We start from the raw sequence: 18,381 nt of genomic DNA on the forward strand, positions 1-18,381 counted from the left end.
AAGGAAATATCAGGGCAGATGACCAAATCTTGTCCAAGTGGTAGGTTTCAGGGAGTATCTAAAAGGTACAAAGAAAGGTAGAGAAACTGAGGTTAGGAATTACAGAGTTTAGGGCCTTGTCAGATAAAGGGATGGCAATGATTGGTAAAGCATTTTGTTTTATTTAGTCACAGTATTTCAGCATCATTGGCAAGGCCACACCGAACTGGTAGTGGAGATATTAAGGTTGTGGATTGGGCGTGAAGCAAATGAGCTGTTTTACCCTGGATGATCTTGACCTTCTTGAAGGTTTAACTCAAGGATGTTGAGGAGGCCAAATTAGATAACACGTATCTCAAGAACGTTGCAGGGCTGGAGAACATTACAGAAATAGAGAGAGACAAAGCCATGGAGGATTTTCAAACAAAAATTGGAATTTTAAAATCAAGGAGGTACTTAACCGAACCAGATTATTTTTCTTTTTAATTGATTCCTGAGACATGACCTTTGCTGGAAAGGTCTTAAGTCATTGCCTGTTGTTAACTGCCCTTGACAAACTTGTGGCTAGCAGCTTTCTTGAATCACATATTGTAGATACATCCACACTGTGTTAGGAAGGGAGTTCCAGCATCCTAATATGGTGACAGTGAAGGTACAGCAAAATAGTTCCAAGTCAGGATATTGTGTGACTTGGAGGGGAATGTGATTTTCCCATGTAGGTGGCTGCTTTATTGATGATAGAGGTTGCAGACTTGACAAATGCTATTGACTTGCCACAGTGAATTCTGCAGATACTACATACAACTGACACTGTGCTGCTGATGGAGGGAGTGAACGCCTAAAGTGGTGGATAAAGTGCAGATTAAGCAGGATTCTCCCCCTTGGATAGGGTTGAGCTTCCCGAGCTGTGGGAGTTGCACTTATCATGGCAAGCAGAGAGTATTCAACCATACTTTCAACTTCTGTTTTGTAGACAGTCGACAGGCAATGAATTACTTGCTGAGGAATTTCTACCCTCTCACCTGCCCTTGTGCCAAATGTTTCACAGTTGTTCAGTTCAGTTTAGTTTCTGACCAATGTCAAAGCTCAGGCTGTTGATACAGGGAGAAATTAGCAAAGAGATGCCACTGACAGTCAAGGGAATATGGCTAGATTCTGTCTTATTGGAAATGGTAATTGCTTGGCACCTGTGTGGCTTGCATATTACTTTCTGTGTCAGTCCAAGCCTGAATATTTTTCTGCATAGACCACTTCAGTGTCTGAGGACTTGTAAATGGTATTGAACACTGAAATTCTTGGGAAAATCATGAGTAACTGGTCATATTTGATTTCCTTGCTTTCCGGGGATGGAAAGGGCTCTTGAGGCAAGCTGGTAATGATCATACCTCTGGGCCAAAAGATCTAGGTTGCAAGTTCCACTTGCCATGGAGGTGTGTCACAATAAGTATGAACAGGTTGAATAAAAATCTTCGAAGGTGAAATGACATAGTTGCAGAATTTCCTACATTGTCAGCTGTGTTGAAGTTGTATTGGCTAATGGCATTGCAAGTTCAGGAGCACATGTCTTCAGTACTATAATTAAGATGTGGTGAGGGTCCATAGCCTTCACCGTGCACAGTGTTTTGGTTTGTTTCTTGCTGACAGTTTACATGGGCTGAGCTGTATAGGGTGAAGACTACCATCCATGATGGTGAGGACCTTAGGAGACGGTTCATCCATTTCACATTTCTGATTGAGCCATGTCTTTTGTATGGAAATGTTGGTATACTCCATCACAGAGTAGGGGAATATCAGTGGATCTTCCTCCTTCGGTCCACTGCCATTGACAACTGTATTTGGCAAGAATGCAAGGCTTTCATCTGAAACATTGGTTGTGAGATCCCTTAACTTATCGTATACTTCTTTCACTGTTTAGCAAGCATGTTGTCTTATGTTGTAGCTGCACCAGGTTAGCATCTCATTTTTCAGTACAAAAACAGAAATTGCTGGAAACTCAGGTGTGGCAACATCTGAGGAGAGTAATCAAAGTTAAATGTTTCAGATCCTTAGTTCTGAGAAAGGGTCACTGGACCCAAAATGTTAACTCTGATTTTTTTTCCACAGATACTGCCAGACTTGCTGAGCTTTTCCAGCAATGTCTGTTTTTGTTTCTGATTTCCAGCATCGGCATTCTTTGTTTTCATTTTTAGCTACGTCTGGTGCTACTTCTGACATGTTCTCTAGATTCTTTATTGAACAAGACAGCAAGTTAGAACATGTGCGGAAGAGTTTTGGATGAGCTCAAGTGTACAGAAATTGCTAGTTGAGGTTCAACCATATGTGCACTGCAGTAGCAAAGTTTAAAAGATTACAAAGCATAAAAAAGGGTTTCAGCAGCAAAGGCGCAGCCAGGGAGAAGGTCAAGAGGAGGTCGGTTACAAGTGTTGTAAATTTCAAGGAGTCTCGACAAAGCAAAGAGAGAGAGAGAGAGAGAGAGAGTTCCCTTCAGCAAAGGGGTCAAAAACTAGAAGGATCTAGATTTAATGAGATTGGCAAAACAACCAACATGAGAAATCTTTCTTTTAAAAACCATCGATCAGAATCAGATTTTTTTCTTTCAGTCTGCACTCATCTAAATCAGAATATAAAATATTCCAGTTGAAGGGATAGTAAAGGCAGATTCAACTTTAGCTTTCAAAAGGAAATAGAAAAATAGCAGGTTTTTGTGGAAAAGCAGGAGAGTGAGGCTTGCTTCATTGCTCTGACAGAAAGCCAGCACTGACCCAACAGGCCAAATGGCCTCCTTTTCTGCTGTTGCCAATCTATGACTCTACATTGGAGAAATAGTAAAGAAACAAATAAAAGAAAGGCAAGTGAGTTTGGGGCTAAGCTGATGGTGAGTTGGAGGTTGATGGCATTGGGCTCACCTTCAAGGAAGTTTAATCTGGCTGGTTTAGGGGAGGAAAGAAAACAGCACAGGCAACAGATCGGGTGCTCTAAATCTTGATAACTATGAAGTCCATGAGCTTCTGGCCCATTTTGTTGTGAGGGAATGGAGGAGGAGACAGGAGAGAGTAATTTAGGAACATGGAATAAATATAAAGCAACATATGAAACAGCATAAATGCTGACTTCTACATAACTTCATATAATCTCCAGAAGGTATTTTTTAATATGGACCAGATAAAAGGGAAGAAGCACTGTCAACTACAAATATTGAATTTATAGTAGAGATCTACACTTATTTATTATTAACCTTCAAGCTTATGTAGCTTATTGTTATTTAACTTATTTCAGCAAGTCAAGCTGCCAAATTCCTCAGATTTTGACCACACAAAATAAACAATGAACAAAAGCTTTAATTTTTATCTTATAGAATACAAATGACCTTTGTTAGCAGCCTTTATCTTGTGGTTATGACACAGTATGTGCGAACTCGGTATCTTTGATTACTGAGTGACTGAATGTTAATCTAATTCTTGTGAATAGAACCAAAACCACTCAGCTTTGATTGAAGAACCGCAAACCTTTGGAACAATGGATCTACTGAAAGTGAATGAGCAATAACAAATCCCAACTATAGAAAACAACGATCAGTGTGTAATTTGGGCAGACACTGAAGCGTTCTGCACTCAAATCCACAGAAATTGACAGAATTGCAATTGAGTAGAAAGCACATTTCAGTGTGATACTTCTTCCTTCCAATTTGCACTGACAGACAAAAGTACAACTGACTGAGTGTGTTTTGATCTCTAAATATTCAGTCTAGAAATATTGTTCCCCTGCATGAGTTAGAGGCTCAACTGGGTAGCTGTTACGGTGGTCATTACATTTTAGTTATTTCTAAATCCAGAAGCATGTTTTGTAAAAGCTAGTGATGAGGAAAATAAACATGAAGAAAATAGATGCCACCCTCCTCCTCCCGTGTACCTCTCTTCTCTCCAATGTGCATTTCCTCCTTGTCTCTATCACTGATACCAGCAACCACTATGTGTTTCAGAAGGATGGACAGAGGTGGTGGAAAGAGGCATAACAGAGAGTATGGAAAGCTGGGAAGAGAAGTTAACTTGTAATTTCTTTTCACGTCACATTCAATTGCGCATGAATTGTCCTCCAATTTTTAAAAATTAAATCTTAATCTTTTTCTCATAACTAACATTGGTAGAGATTGTTATGCGTTTTCATGAATGTTCTGCTTCCAGTAGGGAGCCACAGAGTCAATGCCTCACATTACTGTGTTGCTGAAAAATACTCTAGTCAAGTGTTGCTCCTAGGTGGAAATGCATGGCCTGTGAATTCACCCTTATATTTTCTGACTTGCCTTACACAATCAGAATCACAGTTATTTCAGTTACCAGTTACAAAAAGAAAACTTCTGAGTGGGAATATCAACCCTGCACCTCCTGAACTCAGCAGTAAAAAAAGCTGAGTAAGCAAGTAAAATTTAATTTCTACATGGGATTGAGGTAATCCAAAGCAATACTGTACACGACAGTCACTGGTCGACTTCCATGCTTTTTATGTGCAGTTTGTCCTGACACAGGGTTTAACTGTAGCCTTTTTTGAAGGCATTTCTGCCCAGTTCTCTTCAGTCAAAGGGTATTGCACTAAACAGCAACGGAAAAGGTTTAATCAGAACCAACTTATAACTTGGTAGCAAGAGAGTTACAAGGAATAAGATATTGGTGGTATAGTAATAACATCACGAGAAGAGTAATCCAGATGCCCAGATTACTGTTCTAGGAACACGAGTTCAAATCTCATCATAGAAAATGTTGGAATTTAAACTCTTAATAGAACTGGCATAGAAATCTGATAAAAATGCCACAAAACTATCAACTGTTGGAAAAATTGTCATTTATGTCTATGAAGCAAAGAAATCTGCCATGCCACCTGGTCTAGTCTGTGTGTGACTCCAGATATACTGTAATGCGGTTGAATCTTAACTGCCTTCTCAAGTGGCCTTTTAGATCATTCAGTTCAACAACAGTTAAGTGTTAGGCAAAAACACTGATCTTAGCACAAAAGCTAACCAGAGCTCACCAGACTGAATGACTAAATCAATCAAGCAGACAGCACTGAGTGAGGAACACTTTTACACAATTGTGCTAGGGGTAGATATATAGGCAGCAGAAATTGAAACTGATCTTGTTGATCAACTATAGGTGAAACTAGCAGAGAGCTGCAGTCAAAGAATGCTTACGGGTTGTGTCAACAAATCTTCTCTTGCTGATATGTCCAAGCAAGGACATGTGGAAATGCGGTAGGAGTCAAATAAGGAGGCTAAATTCAAAGATGATTGGAATAAAAAATGTATTTTTTAAATTGCTTAAGTTTAAAGAACTTTGATCAATCAATGCTGGAGCACTGAGTTTACTTTTGAGCAACAATCCTCAGGCAGGCAGGCGTGGCATTGATTTGTCAATACAATATTATGCTAAGGCCTACAGGGTTGCATTATAAAACAAAACTTGCTTGACTTTAAAAGTTTTGGGAAGATCAAGAAGCATTTTTATCCACTTGAAACGTTATGAAAGTCAGAAATTCCCTCCGCCAATAGACTGTGGATTTGGGTCAATTGAAATTTTCAAACTTGTGATCGATAATGTTTTTTCATTAGTTAAGGGTGCTAAGGGAGATGAATCAAATAAAGATATATATCAGCCATGATATAGTTGAATGACAGGCTATGTTCACCGACGAAGCAACCACTCCTCTTTCTATCTCCCTTTGTTCATGACACTGAAGCAAATACTCAGGCCAAAGTATTTAAATGGGAAATTAGTTCAATGTAGAGACAAAGAGGGTGTCAAACAGACAAAATTACAGATAATTGAAAATATTCACAATAAAAAAATGAACTCTGGTAAAAAAAATCAAAGATTGAATCTGACCATGACAACTTCTGGCTGCAGAGAACAGCCAAAAGGGAAGAGGGAATGGACAGATTTCATAAACCAATTGTGGATATATTTAATGTAAAGATCAAGGAGTCCTCTGAGGATAAGGTCAAAAACATAGAACTGAAATATTACAGCTCTGTAATGACATTAATAGCGTCTTGGAGGTGTATAGCATGAAAACAAATCCTTCATTCCAATAAAAACAGAAAGAACTGAGGAATCTATAAATCAGGAACAAAAACAAAGTTGCTGGAATAGCTCAGCAGGCTTGGCAGCATCTGTGAAGAGAAAACAGAGTTAACATTTCGGGTCTGGTGACCCTTCCTCAGAACCGACCCATTCTGAGGAAGGGTTACCAGACCCAAAACTTTAACTTTTTTTTCTTCATTCCAACTCATCCATGCTGACCAGATAACCTAAATTAATCTTATCCCACTTGCCAGCATTTGGCCCACATCCCTCCAAACTCTTCCTATTCATGTATCCATTCAAAAGCCTTTTAAATGTTCTAACAGCACCAGTCTCCACCACTTCCTCTGGCAGCTCATTCCATGCATGCATTAGCCTTTGAATGAAAAGATTTCCCTTTCGCTCCCTTTTAAATCTTTCCACTCTCATCTTAAACCTATACCCTCTAGCTTTGGGTTCCCCTGCCTTGGGGAAAAGACCTTCACTAAGCAACCCATCCATGCCCCTCATAATTTTATAAACTTCAACAAGGTGATGCCTCATCCTCAGATGTTTCAGGTAAAAGTCTCAGCCTATTCAGCCTATCCCTATAGCTCAAACCCTCCAACCCTGGCAATATCCTTGTAAATCTTTTCTGAACCCTTTCAAGGTTTACAACATTTTACCTGTGTTCACCAGACAGAAATGCTTGACATGAACGTGGTGCTGATCTTTAAATAAGAAGAAATCGGCAACATGAAAATGTTGAAAATGCCAGTCCCATCTAAGTAGAAATTACTTTAGGTCTTGGCTCAGAGATGGATAAGACTAGCAGCTCAATGCTCCCAGTTTTAGATGATTATAGGAAGGATAGAAAAGGAGGCAAGAAAGGTAGGGGGTGGCATTTTTAATTAAAGAATACATTAATGCTGGAACTGGGGAAAACATTTCTGAAACATCGTCCAGTGAAAATGTATGGGCAGAAATAAAAAATGAGAAAGGAAAGATTGCTTTGATGGGATTGTGCTATAGGCCATCCAGTAGGAACAGAAACTGAGAAACAAATATGTAGGGAGATCTAACATGTATGTAAGCATAGTAAGGTTATAATAATGGGGGATTTTAATTTTCCAAACATTGACTGGGACTACCATAGTGTTAAAGGTTTGGATGGTGAAGAATTTATCAAATGTACTCAAAAAATTTTCCTTCATCAATATGTGGATGCTCCTACCCGAAAAGGAGCAAAATTAGTCTTTCTTCTGGGGAATAAGGCAGGGCAGGTGACTGAAGTAAAAGTGGGGGAACGCATTGGGTCTGTCGGTCATAATTCCATTAGTTTCAAAATAGCTATGGAAAAGGATAAGCCTTCCATAAAAGTGAATTTTTAAATAGGAGTAAGGCAAATTTTAATGATATGAGACAAGAACATTCAGAAGTTGATTGGAGTAGGCTGTTCACATTACTAGGACATCTGACAAGTGGGAGGCATTCAAGAATGTGATGACGACAATTTTATTCCTGTTAGAGTGAAGGGTAAGTCTGGTAAGATTAAAGAACAATGGATGAATAAAGATACTGAGGTTGTACTCAAGAATAAAAGAGAATTTTTTTAAGATATAGACAAATTGGTTCAATTAAATCTCTTAATCAATATAAAGAGTGTAAGGGTATTCTCAAGAGAGAAATTAGAAAGGCAAAGAGGGGACATAAGATAGCACTGCCAGATAAAGTTAAGGATAATCTAAAGAGATTCTACATATACATTAAGAGCAAGACAGTAACCAGAGAGGGGGTTGGGCCTCTTAAAGATCAAGAAGGTCATCTTTGTGTTGAACTCCAGGAGATGGTGTGGTCTCTTCTGGAGTACTATGTGCAGTTCTGGTCACCCATTTTTAGGAATGATATTATCAAGCTGGAGAGGGTTCAGAAGAGGTTTACTAGGATATAGCTGCATATAGAAGGTTTCGGTTATAAGGAAAGGCTGGACAGACTGGGACTTTTTTCACAGGAGCACGGGAGGTTGAGAGGAGACCTGATAGAACTTTATAAAATAATGAGAGGTATAGAGATAGAGTTGATGGTCGTTGCCTTTTCCCTAACATGGGGATTCTCAAGACTAGGGGACACATTTTTAAAGGTGAAAGAGATTGAAAAAAGACAATTTTTTTTGCACAGAAGGTGGATCATGTGTGGAATGAAATTCCTGGTGAAGTGGTGGATGTGGGAACAATTGCAATGTTAAAAAACATTTGGATGGATATATGATTAGGAAAAATTTGGAGAGATAGTGGCCGGGATCAGGCAGGTGGGACTAATTTAGTCAGGAATTATGTTCGGCATAGACTGGTTGGACCAAAGGGTCTGTTCCCGTACTGTATAACTCTATGAGTCTAAATTAGCAATAATAATTTCCACATACAAACATGAGAACAGGAAGGAGTATAACCATTGCAAAGGTATAAATATGTATTGTGTATATTTTAGAAGGCGTTTGGTAGCTAAGCATCGGTATGGATGAGTTATTTTGGACAAACAGTTATAGGACTTGAGAGGTTATGATCCAATGAACATTGATGTGTGAGTGTGTGTGTGAGAGCATATCAGGGATTAATTGTAGGATAGGGTGGTGCGAAGAGATGCAATATCCAGGTTAGAACACTTACATACTGCTTTAGCAACTGTCAATACCATGACAAACACTAATTTTTGACTCAAACATGTGAAATGGCTAATCAAAAGAATAGTTCGCCAAAAACAATGAGCATTTTCAAGAGGGAAGGAACCTCATCACACCTGGTTATGACAAAGAATCCCTTATGATGAAACAATACAAATGTTTGAAGTGCAGAACAATAATAAAACAGCTCCAGTTAGTAGAAAATTTCTGAAAGCTCAACTCCCAGAATGAGACAAACTTAGCTTCATATTTGTTAAATGACAATTCACTGAAGTGCGCCTGCACACTTGATGCTTTTAGTTGCTCAGTTGGGCACAACCTTCATGGTTCCAGCTAACGGGCCACATAAGGAAACAGAAATCTCCATCAGAAACAGCTCTTTGTTTATTCTCTACATTCAGTACAGAAGTTAGTTTATTACTCAAGGCATGGGGAAGCATACAGTCAACTAACGTAACTGTGCACTGATGCAATTCTTTTTCAAAAACTGTCAATTTTATGTGTTAACATTTTGCAAATATTGCTTCACCTCTGTAAGATCCCTGAGCACACCAGCCTGGACTTCCAAACTGGGTGTAAATTGGGCAGAACCAATTTTAGTTGAGAGCTACCTGCTGCTTTGTATCACATGCATGGACAGCTGTGGCAATAGTATGATGGAAGCTCTTGCCTTATATAGGCAGTCACTTAATTTTACTATTAGCTTGGGAAAGGGGACGTTCTGCACATTTATTTTCCAAAATCCTATCACATATCATTTCCACACTTAATTGTATCCATTGGGTTGGGAACACAGTTGTTAGACTGTAATAAGTATGTGGCTTTTCCTGACCAGTTTGGCAGCCATGAAGTAACTGTGACCTTTCGCGTCAATTTATTCCATTTCTTCTGCCAGCACCAGTAAGGCAGCAATGGATTATCAAAAAGGAATCATCTATTTTACAGGTTTGAGAAAGAACCATTGAAGGGCTGCCAGGCAGTTTAGGCTTCACTACATAAAAAAGAGATGCTCTGTGACCTTCCGCCTGTACATACACATCCACATTTGCAAACAGAAGTGAACATACCAAACTTTGATAAAATTGTACAGGTAAAGCTCCTATTCACAAAAGGAAGCTGGGACAGCCAATCTATTGGAAATGTGAAATGAGTCAGCTTCATCCAATCCCAGCCTGTCCTGACCTTGGTGACATTACTCGCAAAATGGTCTGCCAGGGGAGTCAACATTCAAAGCTTGTACCTACCAAGAGCCAGAAGTCATATCTACATTATCGCATCCACACAAACGACTACCATGAAGAGATAATGGGAACTGCAGATGCTGGAGAATTCCAAGATAATAAAATGTGAGGCTGGATGAACACAGCAGGCCAAGCAGCATCTCAGGAGCACAAAAGCTGACGTTTCGGGCCTAGACCCTTCATCCCGAAACGTCAGCTTTTGTGCTCCTGAGATGCTGCTTGGCCTGCTGTGTTCATCCAGCCTCACATTTTATTATCCTGACTACCATGAAGAGCTATCTATACAGTGTTTGATTCCTAAAAATGGGACTGTACTCTTGTTGCTAGGATTATTTGCAGCTGACCTGCCGCACAGACTTGAAGCACCTGTCCACAGAAGTCTTGAACCAACCCTTTCCACCTTGCAGGCATGTTTACAATGCTGGCCAACGATGCAGCAATACTTCTGCTTTACAATCAAAACACCTTACTGAAAATAACTATCATTAATCCACCCTCCCATGCTTGGCACACATGTCCAAGTATACACTTGAAATATTTTTCTAAACAAATCTTAAAACTGCATGCAAACCTCACATTTCCATTTGAGTACGTCTAAAATTTGTTTCTAAATGTTTAGTTCTAAACAGCAGCTATCCTGGAAAATCAAGTAATTAACGCATGTCGAGGTACAACTGTGAAAAAGCTATCTTCATGTTAGTCATCATTTTTCACCTACTGAATCACAGGGAAAGCACTGCAGCCTAGTTCAACATCATCCTCATCCAGTGTATTAACAACAGCATCCATGGATAGCATTCATAAACAAGAAGACAACTGTAGCTTGCAAACTGCTGTCTTGTCCAAGAACCTAAGCGACCACAAACTACAGATAAAATTGTCGTCTCATGATTCAACTGTGTACCAGCTGGTACATTTACCACTGAACAAACTGGAAACGAACTGAGCAATTATAAAGCCTATAAACGTGACCATTTAAAACAGTTTGGTGTCTACTTTACTAATAAGTCTGCATTTACTTAAAAACTCACTTGATTGAAGGTAAATGAAAGACTTGTGGTTCGTTAATCTTTGTCAACCACTGCACTGTCTGCCAAAACATTTTTTCTTACAAGATCAATTCTGAGCTATTACTTTAAAGGAGAACGGTATTTCATGAATCACTTTAGTAACTGAAAAGTGGAAAGCAAAATAATGTCTCACAGCCCAAGATCTTAGCTGAATAACTAATGAGATCACTTCAAATGGGACAACCTTATCCAGTCAGGGGCAAAACAGTGGTTCAATGGTGAGCACAGCTGCCTCACAGCGCCAGGGACTCGGGTTCAATGCCAGCCTCAACTGACTGCCTGTGTGGTGTTTGCACATTCTCCATATATCTGTGTGGGTATCCTCCCACAATCCAAAGACGTGCAGGTCAGGTGGATTAGCCATGCTAAATTGTCCAGGGATGCGCAAACTAGGTAGAATGCCATGAGAAATGAAGGGTCACAAGGATAGAGAGTCTGGGTGGGATGCTCTTCAGAACGTCATTGTGAACTGGTTGAATGGCCTCCTTCCACGCTGTAGGGATTCAACGACTCTGCTCATACCAGACCAAAGTAACAGCCTTGCACTATGAGGGAATGTCTTGAACTGAGTTCAAGCAACAGTTTCACTTTGTGACAGGGAATTTAAGGTATGTTTATTCTTCATTAGAGAGCCATGCAGTGTGCTGCCCGAGTTCCAACTTGTTTGATCTGAACATGAATAAAGACTGCACAAGTCTACCGGCAGAAAGAATATATCAGAGATAAAAACAAAGAGGAAGAAAAAGAACTGTTAAATTTACTGAGATAACAAGGTGTAGAGCTGGATGAACACAGCAGGCCAAGCAGCATCAGAGGAGCAGGAAAGCTGACATTTTGGGTCTGGACCCTTCTTTTGAAATGGGGGAGGGGAAGGGCATTCTGAAATAAATAGAAGGGGGGAGGCAGATGGATGATGGATAAAGGAGTAGATAGGTGGAGAAAAGACAGGTTAAGGAGGCAGTGATGAGGCTGGTAGGTAGGAGGTAGGGGTGAGGGTTGAGGTGGGAGGAGTGGGTAGGTGGAAGAAAGGACAGACAGGTTAGGGAGGTAGGGACAGCTGGACTGGTTTTGGGATGCGGTTGGGGACAGGAAGATTTTGAAGCTTGTGGCGTCCACATTGATACCATTGGGCTGCAGGGATTCCAAACAAAATATGAAGAGCTGTTCCTGCAACCTTTGGGTGGTATCATTGTGGCACTGGAGGCGGCCCAGGATGGATATATCATCCAAGGAGTTGGGGGGGGGGGGGGGGGGGAGTCGGGGGAGTCGAAGTGGTTCGTGACTGGGAGGGGAGGTCATTTGTTACGTACCGAGCATAGGTGTTCCACAAAGCAGTCTCCCAGCGTCCGTTTGGTTTCCACAATGTAGAGGAGGCCATTTACAGGTCTTGACAGGTTAACTTGCAGATTAGTTTTTGAATGAAAGAGGACAGTATAACCACTTAATAGATGTAATTTTTTTTGAATTAAATATTTCACTGCTTTGGTGTCATACATGCAGTTATTAGGTTAATTCAACTTATGTCCGTAATGGTTACCATTAGGTCTGCAAATAGAGCAATCTAATCTTAATCCAAATCAGTTGTCCTTGCTTCTTACACTCTTCCTTTTCAAATAGTTAAACAATGCATTTCTAAACTGTTACAGGCTTCTATTCAGTAGTGCACAACCTTCCACATTCTAATACACTTCTGAGAATGTTACCGATAGTCTTTTGTGCAAGGGTCTGTGTCCTTACATCTGGGCTAGAAGACCATAGTTAAGATCCTTCTATTCCAGAGGTGCATCATAACATGTTTGAACAGGTTGATTAAACAGATGTGAAAATTTTATTCCCTGATGTTCAACTTTGTCTTTATTCTTGATGTTTCTGGTGAACTGTTAATTTCAATTTAGCTTTTGCTAAACAGGAAATAATGAAGTTATTACAATGAAAGTCAATGAGAATCAGAATACTCCACTGGTTTGAGTTATTCCTAGCATAGAGACCATTTACCTTGGCACATTATCGCAGGGAGTTCTTAGGTAGTGCCCAAGGCCCAGGTATCGTTATAAAACCGTTTTATCAAAGACTTTCCCTTCATCTGGAGGATGTTCATTAGTGATTGGTGTGGAATACTGACCATTCATAAACCCACCAATACTGAAACAGTCTGGGGCCTTATGTAGTAGAAGATGGACAAAATTCAGGCTTGGGTCGATAAGTGGCAAGCAATACTCATGCCTCACAAGTGCCAGGTAATGACCATCTCCAAACAGAATCCAACCATCTCCCTCAACAGACAATGGTGCTACCACTGCTGAATCCGTCACTATCAGCTTCCTGAGGGGTTACATTCACCACAACCTTAGCTAGACCAGCACTGACAACGCAACCTTTTTGCGGAGTTTTGGTCACCTTATTTCCAAGGGATGATGTAAACAGTTCAGGAAAAAGCAACAATCATGATTTGTCAGCAATTCATACAAAGACAGATGAGCAATGAGCAATAGGGAGAGGTAGATTTGTGGTGATTTTGTTTTAATTATTCATACTTTGTAATTCACAGTCACCACCCTTAATTGCCTTTGACAAAGTCATAATGAACCCCCTCTTGAACTACTACAAACCTTGTGGTGAAAAAGCAACAATCATAACTTTGGGACTTGATTCTTAAAAGGGGAACTTTAAAAAATTTTAAATTGGAAGGGGAAATTGAATACTGAAGAAGGGACACAACTTTTTTCTTTGAAATCCTGACAAGCCAAGTCAACATGTACAATAGATAAACAGACTATTTGATGTCAGACTGGCTTACTTTAATGGTTATGTTTGTAAGTCAGATGACTGTACAGTCAATCCCCACTTCAGGCAACAAACAGAATCTAGGCTGACATTTTCACAAAGTACAGAGACAACATTGCACTACAAACAGAAATGCCAATTTCCAAATGATCCATTCATTTAGGCTCTCCCTCCCTGTTGACGGAAGAATCTCATTGTACCTTATAAAGAACAGAATTCCCTTGCTGTCAAGTTAAATATCAATCCTTCAACCAAATACCACCAGAACAGATACAAATAACTTGCATCTTTCAGATAATAACATTTTAAAGTGCTTCACAGGAGTTTTACAAAATCAAATTATGACACTGAGCTACCAAGGTTGTCTGATCATGAGTTTAGTGTGTCACAGGTTAAATTTTGCTGAACGCAAATTTGGGCAGCACGTTCCCCATGTTGCATCAACTGCTGAACTTCAAAAACAGTTCACTTGGTGATACCTAAACGCAACTCAAAATTTAAAAATTGCCAAGCCTAAAAGTAAAGTCATCCTCACTTAGCAGCGGGTAAGAAAAGTAAGAGGATCATAAAGTTCTAGCAAACGCATTGCGTATCACGAAATAAAAACGGAAAACGCTGGAAACATTCAGGCAGATTTGAAGCGTGTGAAACGTCAGAATCACCGAGGATCTCTTGCGGTAGCGTCTCTACCTATGAGACAAGAGGCCTGGGTTTAAGTCCCACCTGCTCCAAAGGTGTGCAATAACATTTCTGAATAGTTTGCACAAAGTATATATAAAACGCTCAGTTTTACAGCATTAACCCCTCACCTGGGAGTTGGGTTTCATCAATACCTGGAGGGGACAAGGGGCATTAAGGGGAAGGGGAAGGGTCAGGACTGAGCGGGGGGGGGGGAGGAGGTTAGAGAACAAGGAGGCGGCCTACTCTTATCTTGCTCTGCAACCGCGGGATCAGGTAGCACAAGACCGTGACCAAAATTTGCTCATCTAATGGATCACAGCCGTGGGCTGCCCAGGAGCCTGAGAGCCCGAGGCCTTTGCTTGTTACTCACCGAGCCTCAGGGTGTGGGACAGCGGGCGCGCCGCCTTCGCGCTTCCTGTCTCCTAGGCCGGGTTTCCATGGAAACTGTCAGTGAATTTCCCCAGCGTCCACCTTCGCTCACATCAGTCACTGCAGCCGTTATTAACCGCTGCGGAACGGCACCGGGCAGGGCCGGTTTCCGATTTCGTTTTGGATCATGCGGTGCGCGGAGTTAAAGAGGATCTGACATAAAATCAGAGTGCCAGGCGGTCTGACAGGGTCCGTGCAGAAGTGAACAGAGTCCACGCCTGATCACCGGGAGTCTCATTCAGAACGGTAAGGCAGAATTGTGGTCTCCGTTTGGGACGCCCGATTTGATGACAGCGGTTCCATTTATGAGCACAACACTCCAGCAAAATCCCCGCCTGTTTGCAAACGACTGGACGTGCGTTCAGCATACTCCATTTCCCAAAACAAAACTTCGCTGTCTAAAAGGACCGACGACCAGTCAGGTTAGTTGCAGGTTGATTTCCCCCCCACCCCCACCGTCCGCCAGATCGTACTGAGATGATGGGAGTGTTTGGTGGGTTGGAGTGTTCTTTACAGTTGCTTGGAATTGTGTGGTACGGCATTAAAATCTTGGTTCTCAAATAAAGGTTTAGAGTGTTAGAGCATGGAAAGAAGCCTTTCAGATCATCGTCTCTCCAAGCACTTGTCTACTCTAACTGTTCGACCATGTCCTGAAGCAAACCAGGTACCACAGTCACATCACCTTCCTCAGCACCTGCCTACGGAACCGGATCATCCCCAAAGGACTACAGTCTCATCCCTTCCCCCACTGCATCACAAAACCAGCCCAGCCTGTCTCCGCCTCCCTAACCTGTTCTTCCTCTCACCCATCCCTTCCTCCCACCTCAAGCTGCATCTCCATTTCCTACCTACTAACCTCATCCCGCCTCCTTGACCTGTCTGTCTTCCCTGGACTGACCTATCCCCTCCCTACCTCCCCACCTATACTCTCCTCTCCACCTAACTTCTTTTCTCTCCAAGATGATAAAATGTGAGGCTGGATGAACACAGCAGGCTAAGCAGCATCTCAGGAGCACAAAAGCTGACATTTCGGGCCTAGACCCTTCATCAGAGAGGGGGATGGGGTGAGGGTTCTGGAATAAATAGGGAGAGAGGGGGAGGTGGACCGAAGATGGTGAGAAAAGAAGATCTTCGGTCCGCCTTCCCCTCTCTCCCTATTTATTCCAGAACCCTCACCCCATCCCCCTCTCTGGTGAAGGGTCTAGGCCCGAAATGTCAGCTTTTGTGCTCCTGAGATGCTGCTGGGCCTGCTGTGTTCATCCAGCCTCACATTTTATTATCTTAATTGTTGTTGTCTTTGATTAAAGAGTCAGCAACCATGTCATTGCTTCTCTAATTATGTCATCATCTGTGATTGATTTATTGTATTTTTGCAGGCCTTATCTTTTGCTGCTGATTTTGGGAAAAAAAGACTGTTTAGCTTTCAAAACAGACTTCAGCTCATCAGTTCTATTTGTCCAAAGTGTGCTGTTCAAGGGTAGACTATCCCTGAATTTACTGTACATGTTGTGTGGTGTTTTTCCAAATTCAGCTTTTTTCTGATCAATATACTTTGGTTCTATCTATAAGCAAACACTCTTATCATAGACAGAAATTCATTTTCCAATTCCACATGGAAGTTGTATATTTTAAATTTTTTTTGTAATTAGTCCAGGTTCATCATCCATTATTGTGTCTTCATCCTGTATGTCATGATGTCACTCCACTGCTGGTCATGCTACAGGTAGGCCTATGAAACATCCAGAATATTTTGGCTGCTTTCAAGTGTGGAGGCACAGGAGGTCATTTCTGTTGTTTCTGTGGCACCTGGTTTGCTTGCATTGTTTGGATATTGGAAGTGGAGCATAGCTCCACATGCACATGATGAGCTGTCCAGGCTCCTTCGTTTCTGGTACTATAATATTCTGGTTTCACACATCAGTTCCTCATATTTCTTATTCATTTGTTTGTATTGCCACTACAAAACTTATATTATTCTGCAATAATAGTCCAACTGGACCAAAGTGAAACACAATGCAACAAGCTGGTAAAATTTGCTCAGAACATGCACTTTTCAGTAGTTACATAGCCTCCAGAAATGAAAGTCATGCAGAAGCATGATGTGTGCCTGGTAAGGGAATATGGGTGGGAGTGAGATCAACTGTAATGGACAGGTGCAGATGTGGAACATGGGCAGGCTATGTGATTTGATGTCAGAGACAGGCATAGTGATGGAACATGGACAGGTAATGTGATTGACTATCAGTGAGGGTGCAATGAGGAACATGAGCAGGTGGTGTGATTGACTGTCAGAGATAGGTGCAGTGATAAAATATGGACAGGTAGTGTGACCGATTGTCAAAGACGGGCACACCAAGGGAACATGGGTGAGTAGTGTAATTGACTATCAGAGACAGGTGCGACCATGTGTAATTGTAATTAACTGTCAGACTCTGTGATTGATCAAGTTGGAGATCATATCTTTAAATCTATCCTACCTGGTAACTGACCCCTCTAAAGGGAATGTGTTATTCCTTTCAACCATAGCTATGCCCTTCATAATTTTGTAGGTCCCAATCAGGTTTCCTTCTGTCTCCTCTGATCCAAGGAGAACTCTACCTTAGAGATAATGGGAACTGCAGATGCTGGAGAATCCAAGATAGCAAAGTGTGAAGCTGGATGAACACAGCAGGCCAAGCAGCATCTCAGGAGCACAAAAGCTTACGTTTTAGGCCTAGACCCTTCATCAGAGCTGCAGAGGTCAGTCATTAAATAAGTCAGAAATTGATAGATTGAGTTATTAAAGACATTAAGTGATATGGAGATAGGTAGCCAACTGTGATCTAGAATGGCAGAGCTGGCTTGAAGACTAGGCAGAGGCCAGTGAGGTCCTACGTGTCCATGTCAGAGTAATCTTGGTGAGGTACTTCAGTGCATCTTGTAGGTGGTACACACTGCTATCATTGTGCATTGCTACTGAAGAGACTGAATGTAGAAGGTTATCAATAGGGAGCTAATCAAATGGATTGCTTTGTCCTGCATGTAGTCAGATTCTTAAATGTAGTTGAAGTTGCGCCCATCCAGTCAAGTGAAGAGTAATACAGCACACTTCTGACTGTCTTGCAGATGAGTGTTGGCATGGTGAATCAGGAGGTAATTACCAGTGCAGTGAACTAAACGCTAATACAAAAGCAAAATACTGCAAATGCTGGAGAATTGAAATAGAGAAAATGCTGTAAATATTCAGCAGATCAGGCGGTATCCGTGGAAAGAAAAACAGTTAATGAGTCTCTGATGAAGGGTCTAGGCCCGAATCATCAGCTTTTGCGCTCCTGAGATGCTGCTTGGCCTGCTGTGTTCATCCAGCTTTACACTTTGTTATCTAGAACTCTACCTTATGTGGTTTCTCTTCGTAACTGAAACACTAGAACATTTCCCGAGTCATGAGTTCTGTCAACCTACAGCCTGATAAAATGATAGCAGAGAAT

At 41.2% G+C, this 18,381-nt stretch overlaps 2 protein-coding genes across 5 annotated transcripts in view; one reads left to right on the forward strand and one right to left on the reverse strand.

Moving 5' to 3' along the window:
- acot11a (acyl-CoA thioesterase 11a) overlaps window positions 1–15,337 on the reverse strand; it is a 68,358-nt gene extending 53,021 nt beyond the window's left edge. Inside the window, exons 1-2 of one of the 4 annotated variants that reach the window (XM_048538869.2) lie at window positions 14,856–15,337; window positions 12,331–12,419 (exon numbers count right to left, since the gene is read on the reverse strand). In XM_048538869.2, coding sequence (XP_048394826.2) covers window positions 12,331–12,337 — 7 coding nt within the window. In that variant the 5' untranslated portion in view covers window positions 12,338–12,419; window positions 14,856–15,337. Of the gene's footprint in view, window positions 1–12,330; window positions 12,420–14,613; window positions 14,637–14,855 lie in introns of those variants that run through there. The other 3 variants (XM_048538864.2, XM_048538865.2, XM_048538868.2) reach the window with 3 other exon arrangements.
- Window positions 14,844–18,381, forward strand: part of LOC125456117 (kelch-like ECH-associated protein 1) — a 57,149-nt gene continuing 53,611 nt past the window's right edge. The window contains exon 1 of the mRNA XM_048538861.2: window positions 14,844–15,336. The gene's annotated coding sequence lies outside the window, so the exon portion shown is untranslated. The remainder of the gene's footprint in view (window positions 15,337–18,381) is intronic.

Source organism: Stegostoma tigrinum, chromosome 8 (genome assembly GCF_030684315.1).
Source record: "Stegostoma tigrinum isolate sSteTig4 chromosome 8, sSteTig4.hap1, whole genome shotgun sequence".
In the NCBI taxonomy this organism is placed as follows: domain Eukaryota; kingdom Metazoa; phylum Chordata; class Chondrichthyes; order Orectolobiformes; family Stegostomatidae; genus Stegostoma; species Stegostoma tigrinum.